At 51.0% G+C, this 13,222-nt stretch overlaps 1 protein-coding gene across 1 annotated transcript in view; it reads right to left on the reverse strand.

Moving 5' to 3' along the window:
- The window catches only part of plekhg2 (pleckstrin homology domain containing, family G (with RhoGef domain) member 2), a 128,999-nt gene that overhangs the window by 29,459 nt on the left and 86,318 nt on the right, over positions 1 to 13,222 (reverse strand). The window contains exons 6-13 of the mRNA XM_067974799.1: positions 11,390 to 11,436; positions 8,494 to 8,644; positions 7,203 to 7,334; positions 6,343 to 6,525; positions 5,839 to 5,931; positions 5,431 to 5,517; positions 1,553 to 1,586; positions 466 to 567 (exon numbers count right to left, since the gene is read on the reverse strand). Coding sequence (XP_067830900.1) covers positions 466 to 567; positions 1,553 to 1,586; positions 5,431 to 5,517; positions 5,839 to 5,931; positions 6,343 to 6,525; positions 7,203 to 7,334; positions 8,494 to 8,644; positions 11,390 to 11,436 — 829 coding nt within the window. The remainder of the gene's footprint in view (positions 1 to 465; positions 568 to 1,552; positions 1,587 to 5,430; positions 5,518 to 5,838; positions 5,932 to 6,342; positions 6,526 to 7,202; positions 7,335 to 8,493; positions 8,645 to 11,389; positions 11,437 to 13,222) is intronic.

Consider the following 13,222-nt stretch of genomic DNA (forward strand, 5'->3'; position numbering starts at 1 on the left):
ACCAGCCTGTCTCCGAAACAGGACAGGCAGCAGACTTTATAAAACATTTATTCATGGGATGTGGGCGTCGCTGGCAAGGCCGGCGTTTATTGCCCATCCCTAACTGCCCCCTTGAGAAGGTGGTGGTGAGCCGCCTTCTTGAACCGCTGCAGTCTGTGCGGTGAAGGTTCTCCCACAGTGCTGTTAGGGAGTTCCAGGATTTTGACCCAGTGACGATGAAGGAACGGCGATATATTTCCAAGTCGGGATGGTGTGTGACTTGGAGGGGAACGTGCAGGGGATAGTGTTCCCATGTGCCTTCTGTCCTTGTCCTTCTAGGTGGTAGAGGTCAGGGGTTTGCTTAATAAAAGTCTTCCGAAGTATTGAGAACTTGATAATAGTTCAGTGTTTGGCCCAACAGGACACAACCAGGCCTCACTGTGACACAACATTAAGCCACAATGTTCACAGAGCCTGAACCCTCACCAGACTGTCTGCGGCCTCGCTGGTATCCCCTGGAATCGTCCAGACGGGGAGAGGCGATAACTTTCTTCAAGGGCTCTGGGCTGAACTTAATCTCTGGTGAGTCTGAAATAGAAACAAGAAGTTACATTCCTGCAGCTACCAAAGAAAACGACAGTAAAGTACAAGTGCCATTTATAGTAAGTGTGTCGACAGTAAGTGGGTCTATAGTGAGTGTGGTAACCTGCTCTGATGGGGGGTCTGTGCGTAACACTGGGTGGGAGTCCTGGTCTATCCCAGGAATACATCACATCAGTAAGACTTGCATTTAAATAACATCTTATCAGATTATAAAATCCCCACAGTGCTTTAAGTACATTGAGGTGCTCTGAAGTGCAGTCACTGTTGTTATGTGGGCAAATGCAGCAGCCAGTTCGGACAGAGCAAGATCCTACAATGGAATGAATGGTCAGTCTACTTGCTTTTGTTGGAAGCCAGAGCACCAGGAGAATCATTGCTCAGACAACATCCAACAGAACAGGAAGACGGGGCCTTGTTTTAAAATAGCAGCCAATGGACAGCACCTCCGAAAGTGCAGCACTGCCTCGGTACTGACCCTCCAACAGTGCAGCACTCCCTCACTACTGACCCTCCAACAGTGCAGCACTCCCTCACTACTGACCCTCCAACAGTGCAGCACTCCCTCACTACTGACCCTCCAACAGTGCAGCACTCCCTCACTACTGCCCCTCCGACAGTGCAGCGCTCCCTCAGGACTGCCCCTCCGACAGTGCAGCACTCCCTCAGTACTGCCCCTCCGACAGTGCAGCACTCCCTCAGTACTGCCCCTCCGACAGTGCAGCACTCCCTCAGTACTGCCCCTCCGACAGTGCAGCACTCCCTCAGTACTGCCCCTCCGACAATGCAGCACTGGGAGCGACAACCTAGATTATTTGCTCAAGTCTCTGGAGTGGGGATGTGAACCCACAAACTTCTAACTCAGAGACGAGAGTACTACCCACTGAGCCAAACTGCCGCAATTGACCCACTAAAATGTTGGGAGTCAATCCAGAAACCTTTACAACACACAAGGAAGGAAGGATGTACTCACAGTGCGAGTGGTTTTCGAGTAGGACTTGTTTTGCCTGTAAATATGAATAACACAAAGAGAAGTCACTCAATACTGGGAGAGAGACTCCACATGGGAGTCGAGAAACTACATTCAACAGAGCCGGTAAACGGAAAGAGAACACGTGACCAACTAGCAACAGAGCTTTCCTGGCGCCCAGTGATGACATCATTAAGCGACAACAACAACTTGCATTTATATAGCGCCTTTGACATAGTAAAACGTCCCAAAGAGCTTCACAGCAGTGATTATCAAACAAAATTTTACACCAAGCCACATAAGGAGGTAATAGGTCAGGTGACCAAAAGCTTGGTCAAAGAGGTAGGTTTTAAGGAGCGTCTTAAAGGAGGAGAGAGAGGTGGAGAGGTTTAGGGAGGGAATTCCAGAGCTTAGGGCCCAGGCAGCTGAAGGCACGGCCGCCAATGGTGGAGCGATTAAAATCGGGGATGCGCAAGAGGCCAGAATTGGAGGAGCGCAGAGGTCTCGGAGGGTTGTAGGGCTGGAGGAGGTTACAGAGCTAGGGAGGGGGCGAGGCCGTGGAGGGATTTGAAAATAAGGATGAGAATCTTAAATTGCGTCGTTGCCGGACCGGGAGCCAGTGTAGGTCAGCGAGCGCAGGGGGCGAGGGGTGAACGGGCCTTGGTGCGAGTTGGGATACGGGCAGCAGAGTTCTGGATGAGCTCAAGTTTACGGAGGGTGCAAAGTGGGGGACAATGATTTCCCACGTGAATCCAGACTGAAATTTCTAAACGTTAATTAACTTTTCTCGCTGAATAAAAAGGAGTTCGAAGCAGTTTGTTTGGCCAAACACCAAATGCAGCGACTGGCCCTTTAAGAGAAGTGTTATCACAAATCCCAATTCGCACGGCACCTCGACAGATCCAGCCGATCACAAGCTGTCCCATGTGCTGAGAAAGTTAATCCTTTATTGTCTCATCCGATATAAATCTGACTTTGCCAGATCCCCCTCATCCCCCTCATCTCCCGGGGCACCAATTCATTCAAGTGTCAGCAGCACTCTCACCTCTGAGTCAGAAAGTTGAGGGCTCAAGGGTAAGGTAGCATAGTGGTTGTGTTACTGGACTAGTAATTCTAGAGGCCTGGACTAAAATCCAGAGTCATGAGTTCAAATCCCACCACAGCAGCTGGTGAATTTAAATTCAATTAATTAAATTAAAAATCTGGAATTAAAATACTAGTATCAGTAATGATGGCCATGAAACTACCAGATTGTCATAAAAACCCATCTGGTTCACTAATGCCCTTTAGGGAAGGAAACCTACCAGCCTATATGTGACTCCAGACCCACAGCAATGTGGTTGATTCTGAAATGGCCTTGCAAGCCACTCACTGTGGGAGAACCATCACCACATGGACTGCAGCGGTTCAAGAAGGCGGCTCACCACCACCTTCTTGAGGGCAATTAGGGATGGGCAATAAATGCCAGCGATGCCCACATCCCATGAACAAATTTTAAAAAAAGTCCCACCCCAGAGATTTGAGCCCATAATCCAGGCTGACACTGTCAGAGGTGCTGTCTTTCGGATGAGACATTAAACCGAGGTCCTGTCTGCCCTCTCTAGTGCATATAAAGGATCCCTTGAAGAGCAGGGGAGTTCTCCCCGGTGTCCTGGGCCAATATTTATCCCTCAACCAACATCACTAAAAACAGACAATCTGGTCATCATCACATTGCTAGTTTCTTGGGAGCTTGCTGTGTTCCCGACATCACAACAGGGACTATACTTCAAATGTACTTTCTATTGGTTGCAAAGCGCTTTGGTGCCGTAGAAATGCAAGTTTGTTCTTTGTTTCAGGCTTTGGTGTGTGCGAGAGATGACAAGGAGTCTTGTGGCACACCTCTGCCCTCTGGTGGTAGATTCAATAGTACGCACCACATTCTCTTCTGGCAATCTTAGCACCTTGAGAGGTTCTTGGGTTTATAAAGAGGAGCATGTGGGGTGATGTGACTCCTGTCCTGTTAGTATTGTCTGCCAGGTCCCTCCGCTCCTCAGGCCACTGATTGACACTTTGGTGCAGTTCCAATGGCACTGGCTGCCCTCCAATGCCTCGCCCAGAAAGCCATGTCTGGGCTCGGAGAGCGAGAGTTGGCTCCGTCTCCAACCGTGGAGAGAGCCAACCCTGTGTGTACACATGCTGCACCCTCACACTTCCTAGCAAGAGTCACTGGGGTCGTGAGCCCTATTTGTGTCCCTCCCTCTCTCTCTCACCCAGAGACATTGAGGTCATATTCAACACGCTGACTCAGCACAGACCAGGGAGCAACCCTGGGGCCTTCCTGGTGCATGTGGTCCAGTTCCACATCAGGACCTAGATAGAAAGAGGAAAGAACTTGCATTTATACAGCACCTATCACCACCTCAGGACGTCTCAAAACGCTTTACAGCCAATGAAGTACTTTTGAAGTGTAGTCACTGTTGTAATGTAGGAAACGCGGCAGCCAATTTGTGCACAGCAAGATCCCACAAACAGCAATGTGATAATGACCAGATAATCTGTTTTAGTGATGGTGGTTGAGGGATAAATATTGGCCAGGACACCAGGGAGAACTCCCCAGCTCTTCTTCAAAATAGTGGCCGTGGGATCTTTTACATCCACCTGAGAGGGCAGACGGGGCCTCGGTTTAGCACTCCCTCAGTACTGCACTGGGAGTGCCAGCCTGGATTTTGTGCTCAAGTCTCTGGAGTGAGACTTGAACCCACGACCTTCTGACTCCGAGGTGAGAGTGGGATCACTGGGCCACAGCTGAAATAAATGAAAGCAGCGTTCTATAATGAACACAATGTTAGGGTTTGTGCTGCAGTGTGATTTCATCGCAGTGAGCAGCAGCTCTGAAATGACCTTTTGGTCTGAACTATCACTCAATGAGTGACAATACTCCTGTACCACACAGATACACACACACACAGATACACACACACACACACACACACAGATACACACACACACAGATACACACACACACACACAGATACACACACACACACAGACACACACACACAGATGCATACACACAAAACCACACACACACACAACCCTACACACAGATACATACACACACACACACACAGATACACACACACACACACACACACACAGATACATACACACAAAACCACACACACACACAACCCTACACACATACATACACACACACACATACATACACACACACACAGATACACACACACACACAGATACACACACACACACAGATACAAACACACACACAACCCAACACAGATACATACACACACACAGACACAGATACACACACACACACACACACAACCACACACACACACAACCCAACAGATACATACACACACAGTTACATACACACACACACAACCCAACACACAGATACATACACACACACCTACACACACACACAACCCGATACATACACACACACCTACACACACACAACCCAACACACACACACACAACCCAACACACACACACACACACACAACCCAACACACACACACACACAACCCAACACACACACACACACAACCCAACACACAGATACATACACACACACACAACCACACACACACACACCTACACACACACACCTACACACACACAAATACACACACACACGCAACCACACACAACTACACACACACACACACACGCAACCACACACAACTACACACACGCAACCACACACACAACTACACACACACACACACCCCTACACACACACACAACACTACACACACACACCTACACACACACCTACACACACACACAACTACACACATAGATACATACACACATAGATACAATCCCACACACAGACACAGACACAGGATCAGGCCCGTGCAGACCTTTTGTGGGATGGAGGCCGGGTGATTCTCTATGATCAGACGCTTCAGGTAATGGATCCATAGTCTCTTCTCCTCTTGGTTCTTAGCCTAGGAAAACAAACCAATCAGCATCACTCTTAGTACAAGTTGGTAAAAAAGCAGCAATTGGACGTCTCACACTGCCTTCAATAACACAAGTGATGAGTGGAGGAGGTCCAGGTACAACATGACAAGGCTGACCAGAGTTAATGATCCATTGAGCAGCAGAAGACAAGCACAGGCCCCTTTACACAACCCAATGTAGGCCGGAGATCCTAGTGACCGGCCTTAGCAACCGCCGACAGGCCTTAGCAACTGCCTGTCAGCATCTGTTTATAATGGAGATCATGGTGAATCCCGATTCCTGAGCCTATAGGGTAAATCACTGACCTGGAGCGTGTGCTGCTGTTTGGGGATGGTCATGTCTGTCACTCGAAAACTGAGCGGATCCTTTAAGTTCTCCGATAATGTCAGGTTGCAGCACTGCAGAGAAAGAAAGAACTTGCATTTGTATAGCACCTTTCACGACCTCAGGACATCCCAAAGCGCTTTACAGCCAATGAAGTAACCCCCGCGATCCCATCCCCCCATTTTCCTCTCCTTCTCTCATCCCTCTGGCTTCTCAATTGTTTCTTCCCCTCTCTGACCCCCTCTTCTCCAATTCCTATCTGCCAGCTCCTCGATTCCCTTTTCCTGTATCCTCGGCCCCTCTCCCTCCGCTCTAAGTCGGGACTGTTCCTATATTTTTCCTTTGGTGCCTCTCGCTGGGCTTTTAAGTTTGATTCCTCAGGAGGAGAGGGGAGGGGAGTGACCGAGGAGTCATCTGTTGTCTGAGTTGACCCGAGCTCCCCACCCTGGCGATGCCCCGCCTGTCTCTAGCAGTAAGACACTCACAAAGATGTGCATGCTGTATGTGTACTGTTCCGATCTCTTCTTGGTAATCAGGAGCATCTTATCGAACAGGAATAAAGTGCGTTCCTTCTTGGCTCTCTGCACCCGGAATGTTCCTTCCAGGACGAGCTCTCCAAATGCGATCAGGTCGGGACCCTTCCAGTTCAGTAGTGAATTCTGAATCTCCTGTAAAGGGAGACAAGAGATAGTTTGCCGCAGTGACCCAGGTGATATAAATACTTTACAAATCCCGAGTCATTTCCAAAACCCTTCCATTTTGCCTTCCCGCTTTGTTCAGGCCTCTTGTCGTTGCTACTCCTGAACCTGCCAGTAGGAGGCGCTCTAGACCAAGGATAGCGGCCAATAAACAAAAAGAAAGACTTGCATTTCTATAGCGCCTTTCACCACCGCAGGATGTCCCAAAGCGATTTACTTTTGACGTGCAGTCACTGCTGTAATGTAGGAAATGCGACGGCCAACTTGTGCACAGCAAGATCCCACAAATAGCAACGTGATAATGACCTGATTTTAGTCATGTTGGTTGAGGGATAAATGTTGCCCCAGGACACCGGGGAGAACGCCCCTGCTCTTCTTCGGAATAGTGGCCGTGGGATCCACCTGTGAGGGCAGACGGGGCCTCGGTTTAACATCTCATCCAAAAGAGGGTGCAGCACTCCCCCCGGGATTGTCGGCCTGGGTTTTGTGCTCAAGTCTCTGGAGTGGGACTTGAACCCACGACCTTCTGATTCGGAGGCCACGGCTGACCAATGAGCAGCGCACCTCTATCAAGCCCCGCCCCTTTCTCATAGGCCCAACCCACCTACCCGCCTTCTCACCAGGACTCAACCTCCCTCTCCCTTTACCTGGAGTCTCACGGCTTGTTCCTGCTTCCTCTTCATGTCGTTGATGTACCAAGCCACCGCTGTCATGGTGATGATGGCCTCCTTCACCATCTCGTACCCCTCAGCGTTCTTGTCAAAGTGTTTGGCTAATTCCTGCGTCAAGAATCATTGGGCATCGTTAAATCAATAGTGCAGATTGGCCAAGCAGGTCTTGCGGCCCTCTGGGGATAATGTAGCGTCAGCTCCCCTGGCCGCCCCCCCACCCCACCGGGGGCCTGTAGGACCAGGGCGGGTCGAGGTTAACCAGCTCCCTGTGGGGAAGCTCCGAGACCACCTTCCAGCAGCCCCGACTGTTAAGATCTGAAGGCCCATTTGGCTTTGTGTTCGTGAAAAGTGGCCTGGTGCTGATCCCCTCTTTTGTCCCCAGTTTCCCTGACGTCACCGGCTGGGGTACGGTTCCACGGGCCAATGGCTGCTCTTCACTGCCGCTCCTCAGTGGCCCTGAGAATCCAGGCAGTAAATATCAGGCTATTCGATCAGGAGTCAGGACGTTGGGTTGGGGAGACCAGTGGGAGTGGAGACTGACAATATCATGGTGCAAACAACACAACTGGGTACTGTACAGTAGACAAAAATCTTAAAATCACACAAGTAATAGGGTCCCTTCCACTCCCCACCTACTTTTCACATTATATTCCTCGGAAGGCAGACAAACGAGGGGAGAAAGGAGAGCAACTCTAGGATGTCCACCCATGCCAACTGAATTGCAGGGAAGCTGGCCAAATTCCAGCTGTTGGTAGCTGGCCACACATTATTCCAGAGGACGCATGTTGGCTTCAGACCAATATCTCCAAGTGCAACCTTGATTATCCCGGTAATTGCCGTTATCCGACCAGGGTTAGATCGGAGAAGCAGTTGGAGAAACGAGCCACCGAATGGAATAGGGCCTGAGAGAGCCCTGACCGGTCAGTGGGTGGGGTCCCACAGGGAGGGGGGAAAAGGCGAGAGGGAGAGTCAACCCGTGCTGGTCTCCCGTCCCTTCCAGCGGCGTTGGCACAGCCCTGCCCCTCCCTGCCCTCGGGTATGGTGCAGAGAGCTGTGGAACAGGTGAAGCAATCAGAGGATTCGCCCTCACCGCGGCCCAGAAAAAAAATATTACGATGAAACGGCGGACTGACAGAGGGTGGACTGTCCTGCAGTACGCTGCCCGGAATCGAGCCATACAGGCGGAAAGGAAAAACGGTCGTAAATCCCACCCTTGTGTGTTTAATCTACGTCATCCCTGGGACTGGATCAATCTCTCGGCCCTTACCTGGAGCAGCAGGTGGTATTTGAGGATCCTTTGGACAGGCTTCAACAGGTACGTTTCCAGGGGCAACGAGTGTGAAAGTGTCATTTGTCGTTCCCGGAAGAATTTGGCCAATGTCTCGTTCTTCATGCACTCCCTCAGGACAGACACAGAGCTGTAAAAAAAAAAACAGGACAGAAAACGCAGGAGGGAGAACACAATAAGAGAGAGAGAGAGAGAGGATTGAGTTCAAATGAACAGGTCTTCCCGCATTGTGCTCGTCACAGAATCACTTTCGCCCCTCGGAACTCCCAACCAGAGAACCATCCTCTGCCCAGTGACTGAGTACCGACCTCGACACACTCCCCTGGGACCCCCTGTAAATACTGACACACTCCACGGGGACCCCCTGTAAATACTGACACACTCCACGGGGACCCCCTGTAAATACTGACACACTCCACGGGGACCCCCTGTAAATACTGACACACTCCACGGGGACCCCCTGTAAATACTGACACACTCCCCTGGGACCCCCTGTAAATACTGACACACTCCCCGGGGACCCCCTGTAAATATTGACACACTCCTGGGGACCCCCTGTAAATACTGACACACTCCTGGGGACCCCCTGTAAATACTGACACACTCCCGGGGACCCCCTGTAAATACTAATACACTCCCCAGGGACCCCCTGTAAATACTGACACACTCCCGGGGACCCCCTGTAAATACTGACACACTCACCGGGGACCCCCTGTAAATACTGACACACTCCTGGGGACCCCCTGTAAATACTGACACACTCCCGGGGACCCCCTGTAAATACTAATACACTCCCCAGGGACCCCCTGTAAATACTGACACACTCCTGGGGACCCCCTGTAAATACTGACACACTCCCGGGGACCCCCTGTAAATACTAATACACTCCCCAGGGACCCCCTGTAAATACTGACACACTCCTGGGGACCCCCTGCAAATACTGACACACTCCCGGGGACCCCCTGTAAATACCGACACACTCCCCAGGGACCCCCTGTAAATACTGACACACTCCCAGGGACCCCCTGTAAATACTGACACACTCCCCAGGGACCCCCTGTAAATACTGACTCACTCCCCAGGGACCCCCTGTAAATACCGACGCACTCCTGGGGACCCCCTGTAAATACTGACACACTCCCCGGGGACCCCCTGTAAATACTGACACACTCCTGGGGACCCCCTGTAAATACTGACACACTCCCCAGGGACCCCCTGTAAATACTGACTCACTCCCCAGGGACCCCCTGTAAATACCGACGCACTCCCCGGGGACCCCCTGTAAATATCGACACACTCCCCAGGGACCCCCTGTAAATACCGACACACTCCAAGGGACCCCCTGTAAATACCGACACACTCCCCAGGGACCCCCTGTAAATACTGACACACTCCCCAGGGACCCCCTGTAAATACCGACGCACTCCCCGGGGACCCCCTGTAAATATCGACACACTCCCCAGGGACCCCCTGTAAATACTGACACACTCCCCAGGGACCCCCTGTAAATATCGACATACTCCCGGGGACCCCCATTTAAATACTGACACACTCCCCGGAGACCCCCTGTAAATACTAACACACTCCCCGGGGACCCCCTGTAAATACTATCATACACCCCGCGGACCCCCTGTAAATACTGACACCCTCCCGGGGACCCCCTATGAATACTGACACACTCCCGGGGACCCCTTGTAAATACTAACACACACCCCGCGGACCCCTGTAAATACTGACACACTCCCAGGGACCCCCTGTAAATAGTGACACACTCCCCAGGGACCCCTTGTAAATACCGACACACTCCTGGGGACCCCCTATAAATACTGTCACACTCCCAGGGACCGGCTGTAAATATTGACACACTCCCCGGGGACCCCCTGTAAATATTGACACACTCCCGGGGACCCCCTGTAAATACTGACACACTCCCTGGGGACCCCCTGGAAATACTAACACACTCCTGGGGACCCCCTGTAAATACTATCATACACCCCGCGGACCCCCTGTAAATACTGACACCCTCCCGGGGACCCCCTGTAAATACTGACACACTCCCGGAGACCCCCTGTAAATACTAACACACTCCCCGGGGAGCCACTGTAAATACTAACACACTTCCCAGGGACCCCCTGTAAATACTGACACCCTCCCGGGGACCCCCTGTAAATACTGACACACTCCCGGAGACCCCCTGTAAATACTGACACACACCCCGGGGACCCCCTGTAAATACTGACACACTCCCGGAGACCCCCTGTAAATACTAACACACTCCCAGGGACCCCCTGTAAATACTAACACCCACCCCAGGGACCCTTTGTAAATACTGACACACTCCCCAGGGACCCTCTGTAAATACCGACACACTCCCTAGCAGATACTGACACACATAGCTATAGTCATGCCTGGTTTCATGAAGAAATAGTTATAAATTGAGAATCTGATCCCCAAACAGAATTAAAACCACCCAAGTCCCCCTGTATTAAAAATGGAATTTAGTTATCAGTTCGCTGTATATCAGTGGACCCTGGTCACATTATTTCTTGCCTGTCAGATACTGGGAACACACAGCTTACAAACGAAACGGGACGATTTTAGCCTGACTCTGAAAGGCTCTCACTGACCCCAGTTTGAATAACACTGTTTTCCAGATTGTACAGAAATGACACTTTAAGTCGGGAATGAATTCCAACTCGAATCCCAATTGCGACTGAATATCACACCGATCGCTGTTCCTCCCAGTCCCCCTGCACAGTCACAACACCTCCAGGATTTCTCGAGCCTTCAGATTAACGAACTCTTTCTTTACCAAAAGATTAAGGACCAAAGCAGCAATTTTGATTTCCCAATTCTTGGCCTGCTGGAGACTTACTTGGGGTAGTTCATACAGTACAATGTGTAGATGTCAAATTCTTCACTCTGGAAAGGGAACAGAAAAAACAGGCATAAACATTTCAGGGCCAGAGATAAACAGAATGAAGTCATGGAAACTGGAGCCAGTTCCAACACAAACAGGGTCTGAAAGGGACAACAGAGAGGGAGAGGAGAGAAGGAGGGGTGGAGAGAGAGAGAGAGAGAGGAGGGAGCGGAGAGAGAGAGAGAGCGAGAGAGGGGAGGGAGCGGAGAGAGAGGGGGGAGGGAGTGGAGAGAGAGAGAGAGGGGAGGGAGCGGAGAGAGAGAGAGAGAGAGAGGGGAGGGAGCAAAGAGAGAAGAGGGAGCGGAGAGAGAGAGAGAGGAGGGAGCGGAGAGAGAGAGAGAGGGGAGGGAGCGGAGAGAGAGAGAGAGGAGGGAGGGGAGGGAGCGGAGAGAGAGAGAGAGGAGGGAGGGGAGGGAGCGGAGAGAGAGAGAGAGAGGGGAGGGAGCGGAGAGAGAGAGAGAGAGAGGAGGGAGCGGAGAGAGAGAGAGAGAAGGGAGCGGAGAGAGAGAGAGAGGAGAGATTGGGGAGGAAGAGAGAGGAGAACAAGGGAAGGGGAGAGAGAGAGAGAGAGGAGAGATAGAGAAGAGTGGAGAAAGAGAGCCGGGATAGGGGAGGGGGAGAGAGGGGAGAGAGAGGAGAACAAGGGGAGGCAGAAGAGAGGAGAAATTGTGGAGAGAGAGAGAGAGGAGAACAAGGGAGGGGAGAGAGAGAGGGGAAAAGAAAGGGAGGGGAGAGATTGGGAAGGGAGAGAGAGAGGAGAAAAGGGGGAGAGGAGAGAGAGGCAAAAAAGGGGAGAGAGAGAGGGGAGGTGGAGAGAAGGGAGAGGGGAACAAAAAGGGGACAGAGTGTGGGGAAAGGGATGGGGACATAGAATGAGGGAGAGTGTGAGAGAGGGAAAGACAGTGAGAGAGTGAGTGAGAGGAAGAGAGACTGCAAGAGACAGAAGACGGAGGAAGGGAGAGGCAGACGCAGAAAATGAGACTGAGATAGAGGCAGAGACAGAAAGACAGAAGCAGACAGCCAGAAAGACAAATAGGGATAGAGAGAGAGAGTGAGAGAGACAGAGAGAGAGAGAGGTCCAGAGACACATCCATTTATCCATCCTGAATACAACAGCTGTCCCGTTAAAGCAAAGAAAACACATAAGCTTCGCTCTGATGTTGCAGGGTCTTCTTACTGTCCAACAGGCTGGGAACACCTGCAGGTCCAGCTGTGAGATTTTAGTCTGTTAGTCTATCCCAGGTCTAACAATTAACTCTCTGCTGCTCACATCTATTCAGCTCAAGGCTTAATGGTAAACAACTATGTGTGCAAATTGATTGCTAAAATAATAGGGACTACGCATCGAAAGTAAATCCATTGGATGTGAAGGACTTTGAGACATCTTCAGGCCGTACGGTGCTGTGGAGAGAGGCAAGTTCCCTCGTTCTGTGAGCAGGAGTGGATTCGACAGCAGAGGGTGCTGTTGTAACAAAGTAAAAACAATTCCTCAGAGTGAGACAGTGAGGGAGACAGACAGACAGTGAGACTGACACACAGACAGAGAGAGAGAGAGACAGACACACAGACAGAGAGAGAGAGAGACACACACAGACAGAGAGAGAGACACACACACACAGACAGAGAGTGAGAGACAGACACACACTCAGAGAGTGAGAGAGACAGACACACACTCAGAGAGAGTGAGAGAGACAGACAGACACACAGACAGACGGAGAGAGAGACAGACAGACAGAGAGAGAGACAGACAGACACACAGACAGACAGAGAGAGAGACACACACAGACA

The sequence above is a fragment of the Heptranchias perlo genome, chromosome 41, assembly GCF_035084215.1.
Source record: "Heptranchias perlo isolate sHepPer1 chromosome 41, sHepPer1.hap1, whole genome shotgun sequence".
Classification (NCBI taxonomy): Eukaryota; Metazoa; Chordata; class Chondrichthyes; order Hexanchiformes; family Hexanchidae; genus Heptranchias; species Heptranchias perlo.